The following is a 15,156-nucleotide window of genomic DNA, read 5'->3' on the forward strand; positions in this document are numbered from 1 at the left end:
AATAAGATAAAAGTAAAATAAGGGGAAAGAGTAAAATAAAGAAAGGGGGAGGAAAACAAAAAAGCATGAAAACCAACCTGCTCGCTGAAAGGTTGGTTTTAGCCCTGAAGAAGGCTAGAAACTCTAGCCGAAACGTCGGCACATTAAAATAAGTTAGTCATACTTATTTGTGTTTCATTGACCGCACCCCCAACCATCTTCTCCTCATTTACAATGCATTATGTTCAAACAGGAGTCATTTACCATAACTCATTATCAAAATTATTCTCTTCAGAAAACATTTACTTAAAAATAATTTTAACAATCTATAAAATCAGCCTTTAAAAAAATGGTAATGTCAAAAACTTCAATTTGTAAACAAATTCCTGTCACCATGTTAAGACCAAGCACCTCAACTGTATATTTTGTTAATTCAAGTATGTTATTCCTTCAAACTAAATAACGTTATGTATTTTTATTGCAGTTATAATACTGATAAAAATGTTTTTGATTTTATTTAAGATGTCATTACAATCAGTTCCAAAAGGCCTATCATGATAATAGATTTTTTTTATTATTGTTTTTATTGTTTTAGAAATTCATATACCTTCTCATAATTATTTACTTCTTGTTCAGTGGATATTACCAACTATTTTAAAAAAATAATAATAAAAGTGATAATAATAAAGAGGAAAGCAAAAAAACAAAACAGACTATTTAAAAAACAAAAATAGATAAAAAATAAAATTAATCAAACTATAAGAAATGAGCATAAAATAATACACAAAGATGAGGAGAATAATGAATACAATAAAGTGGATAAGTTGTCAATAAAATAAATGACTTACCAGAACTAAGTACAAAAAATAACTTTTTAATCCAAATAATTCTTGGGTTAAAATGTTGGGAGATATGTATTTTTTTTTTCAGTTGGCTCTACAGACCTGGTAGATCTTTGATCGCTCGAATCAGCCTTCTCCACGCATGCCTGTCTTCGGCTACTGATTTCCAGTTTGCTGCATGCAGCTCTTTCGCACCTTTGTTAATTCTGTATATTGGCCTCCCACATAGTCTCTTCCAACTATAGTGGTATTCATTGTATAGAGACGTCCTGATGGATTGCTTCGAGCTATATCACATTGGCTTCATATTATGAGATATTGACTGACCAGTCTCTGCAAACAGTTCTTCTTCTCTATGAGTTAAGGCTCTGATCCCAGATCGCTCCTTTAACTGTACGGAGGACATTCCGTACAAATCTCTCGATTCTGCTTTCTAGGGTACCTGTTAGAGCCCAGGTCTTGCAGCCGTATATCAGAGCTGGCTTTACCGTGGCATTGCACAGCCTTAGTTTCCGATTTTTGAGGATTTCAGTATTCTTGACAGAGTGAAGGCTCTGTTTGTGCTTGTTACACACAGGTCTATCTCAGTCCGATGATCATTTATTGGTGTTATTGAGGAGCCCAGGTAATTGAAACTCTTTACTTTCAGAGACAATTCTCTTAATAGAGTCTTTTCAAGTCTTCTTAGTTACTTCCTAGGACCTCAATGCCGTCCGCGTACACCAGGACTTTTATGTTATTTTCCAACGAGCACCCCACCATTTTCGCGTGATGTTCTTCTAATCACTTTTTCTAAAGCTAGGTTGAACAAAATTTGTGAGAATCCATCTCCTTGTCTCAGATCAGTCCTGACTTCGAAGGTTTCAGATACTTCTCCTTGTATTTATCAGTCTTACCAACTACCTGGGATTCCCATCTCAATCATAAACTTCCAAAGATAGTTTCTGCCTCTGGAATCATGAGCTACTTTTCAATCAATAAATTAGCCGTGAATATTTCGATTTAATTCCCATTTCTTTATGTTGAAAGATATTACCCGAATTAATTGTTATTTAAAGGTATCGCTGGTATGAATGGAGTGGACTGTATTTAGAATAAATTAAGCATGGCTAAATAGGGAGTTAAACCTCTATTCTTAAATGGTTTATACAACTGATTATATGTGGGTTTTGCCAAAGGGTTGTACAATATGGGTTAGTTGTTAGTCAAATTCATTTTGACTAACATCTAACCCATTTTTATGATTAATTTAAATGGGGTTACATGGAATAATAGAAGATATTTTAGTTTAATTGGCGATGGGCTATTAAAGGTTTTGATAGAACTTGAAGACTCGTTTCCCTCTTATGCTCTCTTATCTTCCTCATTCTGCTTCCATCCCACTGCCTGGGTGCGGTAAAGAATCACTCAATCACCCTGATTGTTGAACATGAGCAAGAATGATGTCAAGGACCTGTTCACTCTTTTAACCTATACAGACCTATTGGACTTCAGTACCACCACTCCTTCTTGGGTTTGCCAATAGATAGCAGCACCTTGAATTCCTATTCTAAATGTGTGAAGGTTCTTCCTCAAATAACCATAACATTCAATACATATTATCACCATATTATTAAATTAGGGATATTCAATAATTACAAACTAATCTCATATCTAACCAACATGAAGTATAAAATAGAAAATGAGGTGACCGTACATTAATAAGTGGAGATGGTTGAGGGTTATTTGTGGTCACAAAAAAACACAAATAAACAAAAAATTATTTATTAGTACCAACATTTTGACCTGAGTTTCAGGTCTTCATCAAGGAGCTTTCAGCAGAGATTCTGGCAAAACTTAACCCAGTTTTGAATGCTGAAAACTCTCTAATGAAGACCTGAAACTCAGGTCGAAATGTTGGTACTAATAAATAATTTTTTGTTTATTTGTGGTTTTTTTGCTGACCGGACCCCCCCCCCCAACCATCTTCTCCGCTTATAAAATAGAAAAATTGGGTAAACAAGGCATAAGTTATAAAATAAACTGTCAAGAGTCAAATTAAATTTGGTGTTGTTATTATATATTATGATAAATGATACACTAATCTAGACATTGTATCAACATACTTACTACATAAATAATAGTATAATAAAATTTTGTGTTATTTTATATTATGATCAACAAATGATATATTAATCAAGGCATTGTATCAACATACTTATTAATGGGGTGTATAAAAAGACCATTTTTCAACAAAATATTTGTATTATTATTTCTTTAATATAAAATATAATTTATACTTAAAAGTATAGCACATTGTTATCTCTACCCTCACTAGCCAATTTCTTGATCCCATGCTGACACCATTCTTTGGAATGGCTGTCAAAGAACTCTTGGACCGCAATTTCAACTTCCACAAAATCATCAAATTTTTTCTCTTGAAGGAAATGGCGATGGTTCGAAACAAGTAGTAATCAGATGATGCAAGGTCTGGGACTTCATGGTAGATAAGGCAGGAGTTCAAACCCATGGATATACCAGAAGGGTTTTTCAATAAATTTTTAACCTCTTATTAGGTAATTGCTGAGGAGTAAGTTTGTGAAGAACCAGTCTACTCCTCTTTTTTACCTTTCCCATGAAGAGTAAATGGTGACTAACAGCATCTTTCGGCACACCACCCTCCCTAGCCTAACAAGTTCACGAGTACTTGTGGATGGATTTGACTCAACAGCTTCCTGCAGAACTTCATCAATCAAGTGGTCACATGGAGCCCTTCTTCCTTTCCAACAATGTATCTCCACTACTAAATTTTCAAATCAACACCGCACAATGCGCTGGTCAAGGACACCTTCCCCTTCATATTTAATAATTCCAGGAGTTGCTTCAGCAACTGTGAAATTTTGTCTCAAGAATGCCTTAAAATTATGAGAATTTCGTAGGACATTATCTTGTTTCTTCTTTGAAACAAATAACTAAACTTAGGCTTTTTTGGAAGAAGCTGAATGAGATTAAACAACCTTAGAGAACGCTCTAAAGGGATAATCAAGTATTAAATAGGATTAAAATATTAACAGTCCTTTGAAATCTTGAATTTGATAAAGAGTCATTTTTTTTTATACACCCCATTACATAAATAATGGTGGAAACAATAATAATTAATTTGACTTTTCTCAATTTATTAATTCGTCAAATAATATCTCTGAAGTTATTATGGAAAACAAAATGGTAAATTTTGAAGAGGACAAAATAATTTTAGCTTCATCATTGACTGAGCAGCTGATTCCATAAAATCTTCATCTGTCAATTCATCAACTTCAATCAAATCCATTTTATTTACTTTAAAGAGAGATAATAGAAAATATCGTAACTGGAAAATTTATTATAGCCGATACCATGGAGGGTTCCTTCAATGGATTACTAATTTATCTTAGATTATTTTCTTTTACTAAGTTTAACTGGCCATTGTTGCCCAAGAATGTTTTATTCTAGATTTGAGGACTATCTTCTTTTTTCAGTGATAATAGATTTTAACTGAGCTTTCAGAAATTGTAGTTAAAACTATGTAGGTACAACTGGCTCTTACTAAATTAAAAATCAAAAGAAAATAAAAAATGTTTTTAATGAAAACTCAACTTGCAAAATACTTAGTTTCAAAGGATGAAATTGGATGAATGTTTTTCCAGAAACAGATCCAACTGTTCTAGTAGTTACCGATGTGCTTTTGCAGGAATACTATTTACAGACAAGGGAAGCATTTAAAAAATGCTAGTACATAAGCAGGGCTGGTACAACCGAATGTTCACAAAGGTACGATCCCACCAACAGACCTAAGATAATCGACTACAGCTGAGCAGCGGCCAATGATGGCGCAGGCTAAGGCAGTACGGCCATCATCAGACGTGGCATTGATTGGAGAGCCTCGCTCGACTAGAAGCTGCACCGAGGTCAAGTGGCAGTAAGTAGCTGCTATCATTAGTGCTGTGTAGCCAATATTCGATGTCTTAACTGCTGGATCTGCACCGCGGTCCAACAGCAGTTTCTCAACCTCAATGTGTCCTGCCTGTGCTGCCAAATGTAAGGAAGTAAACCCTTCATCATCTTTTGTATCGACTGCTAATCCAGTATCGAGTAGCGCTGTCACCACTGCAGCATGTCCTTCCAAAGCTGCAAGGTGTAAAGCAGTAAAACCCCATGCATCTCTCATATCCACTAAAGCTCCAGTGTCAAGCAGTGCTTTTACATTTATGACACGTCCACTCTTGGCCTCTTGATGTATTATTCCCTTCCCAAAGCGGTCCAGCAGACCCAAGTCAGCCCCATTCTTCAGAAGCAGCTGGAAGACAGCTAGATTATTATTTGCAGCAGCAACAAATGTTGGAGTCTGACCTACATTGTTCTGGGCATTCACTTTGGCTCCAGCATCCAGCAGAGAAGCCACCAACTCAACGCTGCCTTCTTCAGCAGCGTAATGAAGTGCGGTCCAATGTTTTTTGTCTTTTAACTCAAGATTGTACTTGTACTCTAGCAACAACCTCACAATATCCATATTGCTATAGCACACAGCGACCATCAAAGGAGTGACTCCTTTCCTATTCTGAATATTGGGACCCGTATTCGCTCCTAGCTCCAGTAAAAACTTAACATCCGGAACGTTACCCTCTCTGATGGTTAGAAATATTTGGGATTCCTCGCAGAGCACTTTCTTTAAATCCATTCCACTTCTCAGCAGTACCTTCGTGCTTCAGCGTGGATTCCAGCAGGAGCAATTTGTCAAGCAAGATGTTTTGTCAAAACAAACGCTTCCTGAAACACAAACATCCGATTGCTAGTAAACTTTATTATTTATGTCATTTGACATTGCATGAGAATGACCAATTAACTAACTTGTAATAGTACATTTCAAATTAATAAAAAAAAAAATGTTAACACTTTTTTCCAAATAAAAAACACCGGATTAGTTTGTTTACACCTGCGGGTTGTTGTTTTTTTATAATCACCTATTTCAGTTATAAAAGTGGAGGTCATGAATGAAAGAAAGTATGAGTCAGATTGAATATTTATTTATTCTTGTAGATAGTATGAGTCGGATTGAATATTTATTTAACCTTGTAGACAGTATGAGTCAGATTTAGTATTTATTTATTTATTCTTGTAGATAGTATGAGTCGGATTGAATATTTATTTATCCTTGTAGACAGTATGAGACAGAATTAATATTTATTTATTTATTCTTGTAGATAGTATGAGTCAGATTGAATATTTATTTATTCTTGTAGATAGTATGAGTCAGATTGAATATTTATTTATTCTTTTAGATAGGATGTTTGACCCAGAATGCATCTTAGTAATTCTAGTATAATATGGATAGTTGTTATCTATTCTCAGGATTAATGTTGACACTTTCTATTTTTTTTTTCTTGAAATAATGATTATTATCAAAATTAATCTTATATCTCTCATCATATCAACTCCTTAACCTAGATTGTCTTTCTACCCCCTTTCTTTTTCCCTGAATGGATGGCATTTGTTTATTCCATACAGTCAAAAATTAATTATCTATATACTATGAAATCTCTATAGGACAGGTTGCCAAATCCCTTTTTTACTGTTATTATTTATTAAGTTAAATATATCTGATTTACTAATATACAATATCATATTATATCTGTTAAAGATTTTTGTTTATAGATTTCAAATATTTATGGATGTAACATATTTTTGTACAGTCTGTTACTTTTAATAAATTGTCATAATGAATATTTTGATTCGTTGAAATACATTTGCCACCTAATTTAAGTGTCATTTTTATTTGTTTTTAAGTTTGTTACATTTTGTTAATTAAAATAAGATTACTTATTTGTCAATATTTAAGTTCTGAGATAAATATAATTTTGATTCATTATTAATTTTTTTTTCCACCCAACATTAAAAAAAAATACTGAAAACAGTTAACTTCTTTGAAAATATCAGTTATAACAGTTAAGTAAAACATAGTTTATTAAATATAATCAAAAATATTAAATATACCTGAAGAAGGCAAAATTAGGAAAAATTTGAAACCATTTTTTTTTTAAATATAAAAAATTTATTTTTTAATATGCTGAAGTGAAAAAACTTCCAATTAGAATATATTATTATTCTATATATTGTACATCTCAGGATTTACCCCATACTAATGTACTAATGTACTATACATTCTCACATTTCTCATTTATATCAATTTCTATAATAATATGAGGATACATAGTACATGAGTATGATTCCGAACATACAAAATATTGAATATGTTCTAATTGAAAGTTTTTTCATCTCAGCATATTAAAAAAATAATATAGACAACTTCCTAGAAAATAAAATCCAGAAAAAAATGTACATTTCAAAACATATAAAAAGCATCTGCAACATTAAGTCGACAGTAATTTGGACCTGGAAATGGAACAGGCTGTAAATCCTAGAAATACAAAAAATCAGATTTTGATGGGATAGCCATGAAGAAACCAGTATCAATCGACTTGTAACCGCTGCAAGTTCCCATCTTGAACGATTTAGTCCTTAGAGCTGTATTTTTTCCACAATTTTAGATCAAAAAGCATGACCAGCTATCTGTTTTTTCATTTTTCGCAAAACTAGTTTTTTTGGCAAATGCATACTTTTCCATTTCCATGCCTCAATTGTGTTTATGAGACATGGGAGGGAAAATAACATTTTTTAATAGCCATTTAGTCATTATCATCTTACGGAGCCGAGCTATAGTACAAAACCACCAGGCAAGTGCCTCAATTTTAAATGGTCCACCATTAGAAAAGACATACACAAGTTATTTTCTCTTTTAATTTTGTTAGTTTTACCCAGATCCGACACAGTGCGATATCTTGAATTCATCTTAGACAAAAGACTCACCTGGAACCATCATATTAGATTCAAAAGACAAGAGCTAAACAGACAATTCAGCCAACTTTACCAACTACTCTGCTTATCTCTCAATAGAAAGCAAACCACTAATTTATAAGACTATCCTCAGACATATCTTGAGCTACGGACTTGAACTTTGGGGAACAGCTAAACCTACGAACATCCAGTCCTTTCAATCCAAAATCCTCAGAACCATAGTCAATGCACCCTATTATGTTTCCAACAGAGCCCTACACCATGACCTTCATATCCCTTTTGTCGTTGACCTTATACCAACCAAATTCTCAAAATTCCATATAAACTTTGACAATCATCCTAATCCTTTGGTTCAATCCTTATCTAGTTCCACCCATCCTTGCAATCTACCTCAAAGGTTTAAACGGCAGTGGCCAAGAAACCTTTTGTAAAATAAAATTGACAGTTGGAGTTCTGGCAATGGCCAGATGTTCCGCTCATGTAGAGTGATTGCGGCTTCAGTGCACTTATTCAGCTTCCACTGGCTCATTACCAGTGCCGCGGTGAGAGGGGTATGCTGGAGTCTTGAAGAGCCTTACTTTACCCCTCATGCGTGGTTATTTATTTTTATATACATATAGATTTTATTAATTTTTATAATTATATTTTTTTTTTTTTTTTTATGAAAATGTACAATTATTAATTATTACTATTACCCATTGCCTAAATTTGTGGCAGATTGTAATATTATTAATAAATAAAGGTTTACAATATAAAAAAAATTTTGTTAGTGAGCAGAGGTAGGTATTATTAAAGTCATTTAGTATATTAAATTAAAGTTGTAGTTTTCCAATTTTTTTTACAGTATGTCGATATATATATTTAACAGAAACAAAGAAGGAACTTTAACATAAAAATGACTGGATGAGTAATATCAGATGTCTCAGGATATTAAGCTTTGTTAATTTAAAAAGAAGTAGAGAGGAGAGTGTCGAATGCTCTGAAAATATTTATAAAATTAATTCCGATATGTTTTTATGATTAAAATTTTAGTTTATATGATCTAAAACATGAGCTAATTGGCTGGTAGTTGAATGGTAATGTGAGAATCGATCAATAAACTGTTCATTAATTAATAGATAGTTACCACGATGAGTTAAGAAAGGTGATGTTTTATAATGAGGTGTTAATAGCTGACCGTAGATTAAAATGAGAAGAAAATGGTCGGGGGATGTGGTCAGCAGATAAACAAAAACTTATTTATTTATGCCAATGTTTCAACCTGAATATCAGGCCTGCATCAATGCTTAAAAGAAAAAAAAAGAGATAACAACCATCACTCAGAGAAACATAAAAATAAAGGAAAACAATAAACAAACAAATTAGGAAATATAAATAACAATGAATTAAGTTGAATGTAGTTGATCAATAACAACAGAAGTAGATTGGTAACAATAGAAGATGAAATATAATATTATAGAAGTGAATATTATACAAAATAAATTATAAAAAATTAAAAAACAGAAAGTGTTGAAGAAATAAACATAATGAAAGGTGCGGAGGAAAATGTAAATGATGAGTAATGGAATAAATATAATTAAATATATAAGTAATAAAAAACAATTTAAATCAACATAATGAAATATATGATACAATGGGCAAGAAAGTTATAAAGTTACAGTTATATAGACGAGTAAAAAAAATAATCTAATATAAATATAGTGTCTGGAAAAAAAAAATATGAAAAAGGAAGGAACAAGGGAGAAGAAATCTGGAAAATAGGAAATAAAGAAAAAAAGTAAGGAATATTGAATACAAGAGGAAAACGTACATACTCAAGAAGAGATTCTGACAAGAGTGGGTGTGGTTTATGATTAATTGGTGATGTTTTAAGATTTTTTTAATACTAGGCCTAAAGATATTTCAACATACTTATGGGATCTGACTAATGGGATAAATAAATTTTCAAGTTTTACAATTAACAGGGAAGGTATTAAATGTAATGCAATTAGTAAAAAGTTTCAGAATGTACATAATTAACTTCATTAGAAAGTTTTTTTTATTAATATCACTGGTATTGTATCTGTGCCGGGAGATATTAATCTTGAGGAGTTCAATGAGTCGTGACTTCTTGTTGGAAGTGAGTTCATTAGTTTTAAAGTAACATTCTGAAACGACTGAGGTTAGTACTCATCCCTTATTTTTTTTTGTGTTAGGGTAAGAATGGAAATAAACAAAAGGGGGGGGGCAAGCGAGGATCATATCCACACTTACCTCATTTTTCACTTCATTCTTCCACTTCCGTTTCATATTTAAATAGTTTTTTTTCACTTCCCTTGAATTGATCAAATCTGAAAACGAAAGTGATATATGTATTTTGCTACCTCAAAAGTAGACAGATGAGGTGAAGAAGTATTTGAAAAACCATTTAGGGCTAAAATATTTACATTTCAAAATAATTTTGAGTTTTCTTCATGTGAATTCAAAAATCTTATTCACTGTTCTTTCCATTAAAGAGGCCAAGTTTCGCATCCCTAAAGCACAATGGGAAAGATAATAGTTTTGTAAATTATAACTTTTAAGTTTTTGGAGCTAAGCAATTTTAGAATTGAAAAATAACAAACATTTCCTGCCTTTAATGCCCTGTCAATTTCCGTTTTTTCTAGTTACCATAGAAACTAAATACTTAAACCTATCTTCCTGTTCAAATGTATTTCCTTCTATATCTGTAACACAGAAATTGCTACCATTTTCACAGTTAACCATGTATTTTGTTTTATCCATATTTATTTAGAGAACTAGTTCCTTACTGGAGTTTATCAACCTAGTTGTATTTAGTTTTATAGTTTCCTTGTCCTCACCAAATAATAACAAATCATCAGCACAAAAATATGTATACATTCTAATAATTGTCTACTTTTTTGTTTAGTCCATACTACCGAATATTTTAACTTTATCACAATTAAATTTGGCGTTGTTATTTTATATTATGATAAATAAATGACATACTAATCAAGAAACAAATAATATACTAAGTGGAAATTTAAGTATGTTATTAGTATATGTAAATAAGTTTTAAAAAAAAAAAAAAAAGAAGACTAACTTAGTTTCTAAAAGCACTTACTTAACAAAAATGTTTTAATTTTTTAGTTAACTTAAACTAAACTTAACCTGCGTAATCTTTCATTGTTATACCCTTTTTATACCCATTCTACCATTGTAAAATGTTAAACCCACTGATATTGTCAAAAATTTAAAAATTGTTTTCAAAAAATATAACATGATGTATTTAATTCTACCTTTAAAATTGAATTATCCATCGACATCCAAAATCAAAAGAAGATGGTCAAATAAAAACTCAAATAGTGATTAAACTATTCATATTGAGCCAATGTTTCGCCCTACGTTGCAGGGCTAAAAAGATATAAACACTTAAATGATGTAAACATAAATGAAAAATTTAAAAAATGTACAATAATACGTAAAAATAAATAAGAATAATAAAGGGTTAAAGACCATTAACGGGAATGGAAATAATAACAGATTAAAATAAGAAATATAAAATAAAGTACAAACTAAGATATGGAAAAAGGGGGATAAGAATCAAATCAACGTACCATTCAGACTCAAAGTCAGAGCGAAAGTGAACTGTTTTTACAGGATTTAAGAGAAGAGTGGTACTTTAACTGTAAATCCATGCTCTTCTCTAACATCCTGTTAAAAATGGTTCACTTTCGCTCTGACTTAAGGGTCTGAATGGTAGGTTAATTTGATTCTTATCCCTCTTTTTCCATCTCTTAGTTTGTACTTTATTAAATATTTCTTTTTTTTTATGTTATTATTTCTGTTTCTGTGCCCCAAGAGGATACCTAAACCCACAGTGTCGATTCATAGCTACAGTAACAGAATAAAACCTAAATAAAATAGAGGAAGAAAAAAAAATTTTGGGTTGATTTAAATTTAATATAGTCAATCAGAAAAAAATAGACAAATCCTTGTGATAACAAACAGAATTGCTCACAATTCAAATTTACTCATACTACAAAGAAGTTACTAAAGCAGCTAGTTTCTGTTTCTATCAAGCCATTAAAAAGAAAATATATCACCTGTTGAGTCAGATACTAACAGTAAAATTACAAAAAAAAACGTATTTTAACCAGCCTTAGCATGAAAACTAATAGTGAATTGCGAACTTAACCGTGTTAATATATACAAAAGTCTTTAAAAATAATATAAAACCATGTTTATCTTAAACAATGTCTCACCAAAAATAGCCAGCAATTTCCCCGACATACAGACCTGAGACTCGGCAAGCTAAACAAGAAGCCGATCAATAAAGCCGGGCGTAATCGAATAACAATGATGGAGGAATCGATTGTTCCAAACTTTGACAAATTAAAAGTTCGAAAATAAGTTGGGTCAGCGACCAGATATCCATTAACATTTTACTTTTATATTATTTACAGCTCAAGTACTCAAGAAAGTAATATGAATAAAAATTTATTTGATTTACTAACAAATAAAATCTAGTTAGCCGTTCGTGTTATTATCAAGGAACTAGCTGAACCGACAATGCTTCGCTATTGCTATATATGAAGATGTGTGTAGATTTAATTACCACAATTGATAGTTTGACATAAATTTTATTAATATGATATAGTAAAATAGAGAGTTTTTGATTAACAATCCTCACTGTGCATCAATATTGAAAAATATAAATACTAAGAGAAGATGGTTGGGGGGTGCAGTAAGCAGAAAAAACACAAATAAACAAAGGAATTATTTATTTGTACCGACGTTTCGACCTCATTTTCAGATCTTCATCAGTGCTAAAACAAACAAAAAGACAACAACCATCATTCAGAGAGAAAAAAAAAAATAATAGACTAAAAATTTGGAAATATACATAATAATGGAATATGGTCCAGGTGCGGTAAAAAAAACTCGGGTGTGTGGGTCACGCGCCTGACGTGACAACTTTACGCTAAATATTGGAATAATAATATTAATAAAATAGACACACAATATTTGAATCAAGATATTTATTTTCCTTTACAAATGATATTTATATTTAACAATTAATTTCCATTATTCTGTTCATAATCGGACGATGATACGAGAAATATGAGATGAGTGGCATCAATTCGGCTGTAATATGCCTGGAAAATGAAAATATAACCTCAATTACCCCCACCACCGCACTCTCCGTTACGCTACACTTTTGCCTACATGACTCCCTGCAATCTAATTTATAAGACGTTGTCACGTCAAAAAACTCAAATAGTAGGAAATTATACTATTTTATTGAGCCAACGTTTCGCCCCACGTTGCAGGGCTTCGTCAGGGCTAAAAAAAGATACAAACACTATAGTGTATATATACAAAAAGGAAAAAAAAAAAGAAAAACATAAGTGTAAAATAACAGGGGTATAAAGTGAAAAGTAAGATATAATAAGAAAAATTAAAGGTTGTAAATAGTAAATGAAAAGGGTAAAAGTAACAGATAGATAACAGAAGAAATATTAAAGAAAGTACAATTAAAGAGATGAAAAAAGAAAAGAAATACAAATCAAATGATGAGACAGAATCATCTCTTTATTTGTACTTTCTTTAATATTTTTTCTCTTATCTATCTGTTACTTTTACCCTTTTCATTTACTATTTACAACCTTTAATTTTTCTTATTATATCTTACTTTTCATTTTATACCCCTGTTATTTTACACTTATGTTTTTTTCTTTTTTTTTTCCTTTTTATAGCTATAGTGTTTGTATCTTTTTTAGCCCTGACAAAGCCCTGCAACGTGGGGCGAAACGTTGGCTCAATAAAATAGTATAATTTTCTACTATTTTAGTTTTTTTTACCACACCCAGACCATATTCCATTCATCTATACACACGGTCAATCAATAATCTTCCATTATTATGTATATTTCCAAATTTTTAGTCTATTATTGTGTTTTTTCTGCTTACCATACCCCCCGACCATCTTCTCCTCTTATATATCTACGGTCAACTTTTAAAAAAAAACTCAAACCGACTTACCTATCAAAAGGTAAAAGATTTTTAGCAATGTAAAAAAAGTCAATATTCATTTTTAGCACCTCGAGAAACCCTTATACGACTTTACAAAAAATTTGGAAAAAAAAGTTTTTTAGTCAAAAATTTTCGCCTTTTATTCCTTTTTAAAAATCTAAAAAAATGAAATAACTTTAAAACGGCTCTACTAATCTACCCCAAACTTGGTTGTGGTTTAGGGCTTAATTAACCGGGCACAAACAGGGTCTAGTTAAACAAATTGGAACCGAAGATAAAAAATACAACGTGTGAATTTTTTCCCCTCAGTTAGAACCCATATTTCGCCCAAAATGCAGAGGAGTTATGAACGATTGTATGAAAAATAATCATCGGAGGAAAAAAAAATCCGAATAAATCAAGGTGAAAATATATGATTTTTAATTTATTAAATAATAAATTAAAATTATTTAATATAATTAATTAAAATGGTATTTGGTACTTTGAGGCGAAGCTTAAAACGAATATGATTTGCTCCTCCCAAATAAAATTTGCTGACCTACTTTATTTTTATATTTTTACTGTATCGATTTTGGTGATTTTTTTCTCATTATTTTAGGCAATTTGATTATCTAAGACATTCTAAAGTTCAGACTACATATAGAAATAATTTTGTCTCAAAATATTGAAAAAATCCAGGCGGAACTTCTAGAGAAAGTGTGAAAAAATATTTTTTAGGAGTGAAACAAAGTTGAAATTCGTTTTTAGAACCTCAAGAAACTCTTAAATATGAATTTTCGAAAAAATCGGAAAATAAAAGTTTTAAGTCCTAAATTTTTGCCCCATAATCTCCCTCCGATTCCTTTTTTAAAATAGAAATAACATCAAGACAGCTCTACACCAAACTTGGCAGTGGTTTAGGGCTCTATATACTGCACCAAAGGACATAAACCTGGTCCAATTAAAAAAATTAAAACCAGAGTCATAAAATAAGACCTGTCAATTTTTTCCCCCTAATTGAAACAAACATATTTCGCCCTTATGAGGGCATCAAATATATTTTTTTGTCGATGTCGGCTGAAAGAGCAGACATTCAGCTTTTCAACTGTTATAACATAAGAATCGGATAAAATGCAGAGAACTTATAAACGATTATATGAAAAATAGTCGCCGGAGGAAACAAAAAATACTCCAAATAAATCTAGGTGAAAATTTTCAAACTTTTAATTTCTTCGAAAAATGGTATTTGGTACTTTTAGAAGAAGCTAAAACAGAATATATGCTTTTTGGGAAAAAAAAAAAAAAATTGCTGACTAACTTTACACAGAGCCTTACGCTTTATTTTGTTCATAACTTTTTTTCTACAAGAGAATTCGGGGATCTTATCATCTTTAAACCTTCCTACGGTGAAATGGAACATTTAAAAAAAAAACTAACCCAAAATTTTATTCTGAACAAAGAATCGACAACTCCCT

The 15,156-nt window shown here is 31.4% G+C and overlaps 1 protein-coding gene across 3 annotated transcripts; it reads right to left on the minus strand.

Annotated features, from left to right (window-relative positions):
• Positions 1-3,799: 3,799 nt before the first annotated feature.
• On the minus strand, positions 3,800-11,987 carry LOC106678523 (receptor-interacting serine/threonine-protein kinase 4). 3 transcript variants are annotated; one of them, XM_014417072.2, is made up of 3 exons: positions 11,933-11,979; positions 9,942-10,018; positions 3,800-5,603 (listed from the first exon to the last, which is right to left on the minus strand). In XM_014417072.2, the coding sequence occupies exon 3, from the start codon at positions 5,512-5,514 to the stop codon at positions 4,600-4,602; it is 915 nt and encodes a 304-aa protein (XP_014272558.1). In that variant the 5' UTR covers positions 5,515-5,603; positions 9,942-10,018; positions 11,933-11,979; the 3' UTR covers positions 3,800-4,599. The 3 variants fall into 3 exon arrangements, with proteins under 3 accessions (XP_014272558.1, XP_014272559.1, XP_014272560.1); XM_014417073.3 differs by lacking the exon at positions 11,933-11,979 and adding an exon at positions 10,115-10,577; XM_014417074.2 differs by lacking the exon at positions 9,942-10,018 and having other exon boundaries at positions 11,933-11,987.
• Positions 11,988-15,156: the final 3,169 nt, after the last annotated feature.

This window comes from Halyomorpha halys, unplaced genomic scaffold (genome assembly GCF_000696795.3).
Source record: "Halyomorpha halys isolate HHAL.00 unplaced genomic scaffold, Hhal_1.1 Scaffold145.1, whole genome shotgun sequence".
NCBI classification, from domain to species: Eukaryota; Metazoa; Arthropoda; class Insecta; order Hemiptera; family Pentatomidae; genus Halyomorpha; species Halyomorpha halys.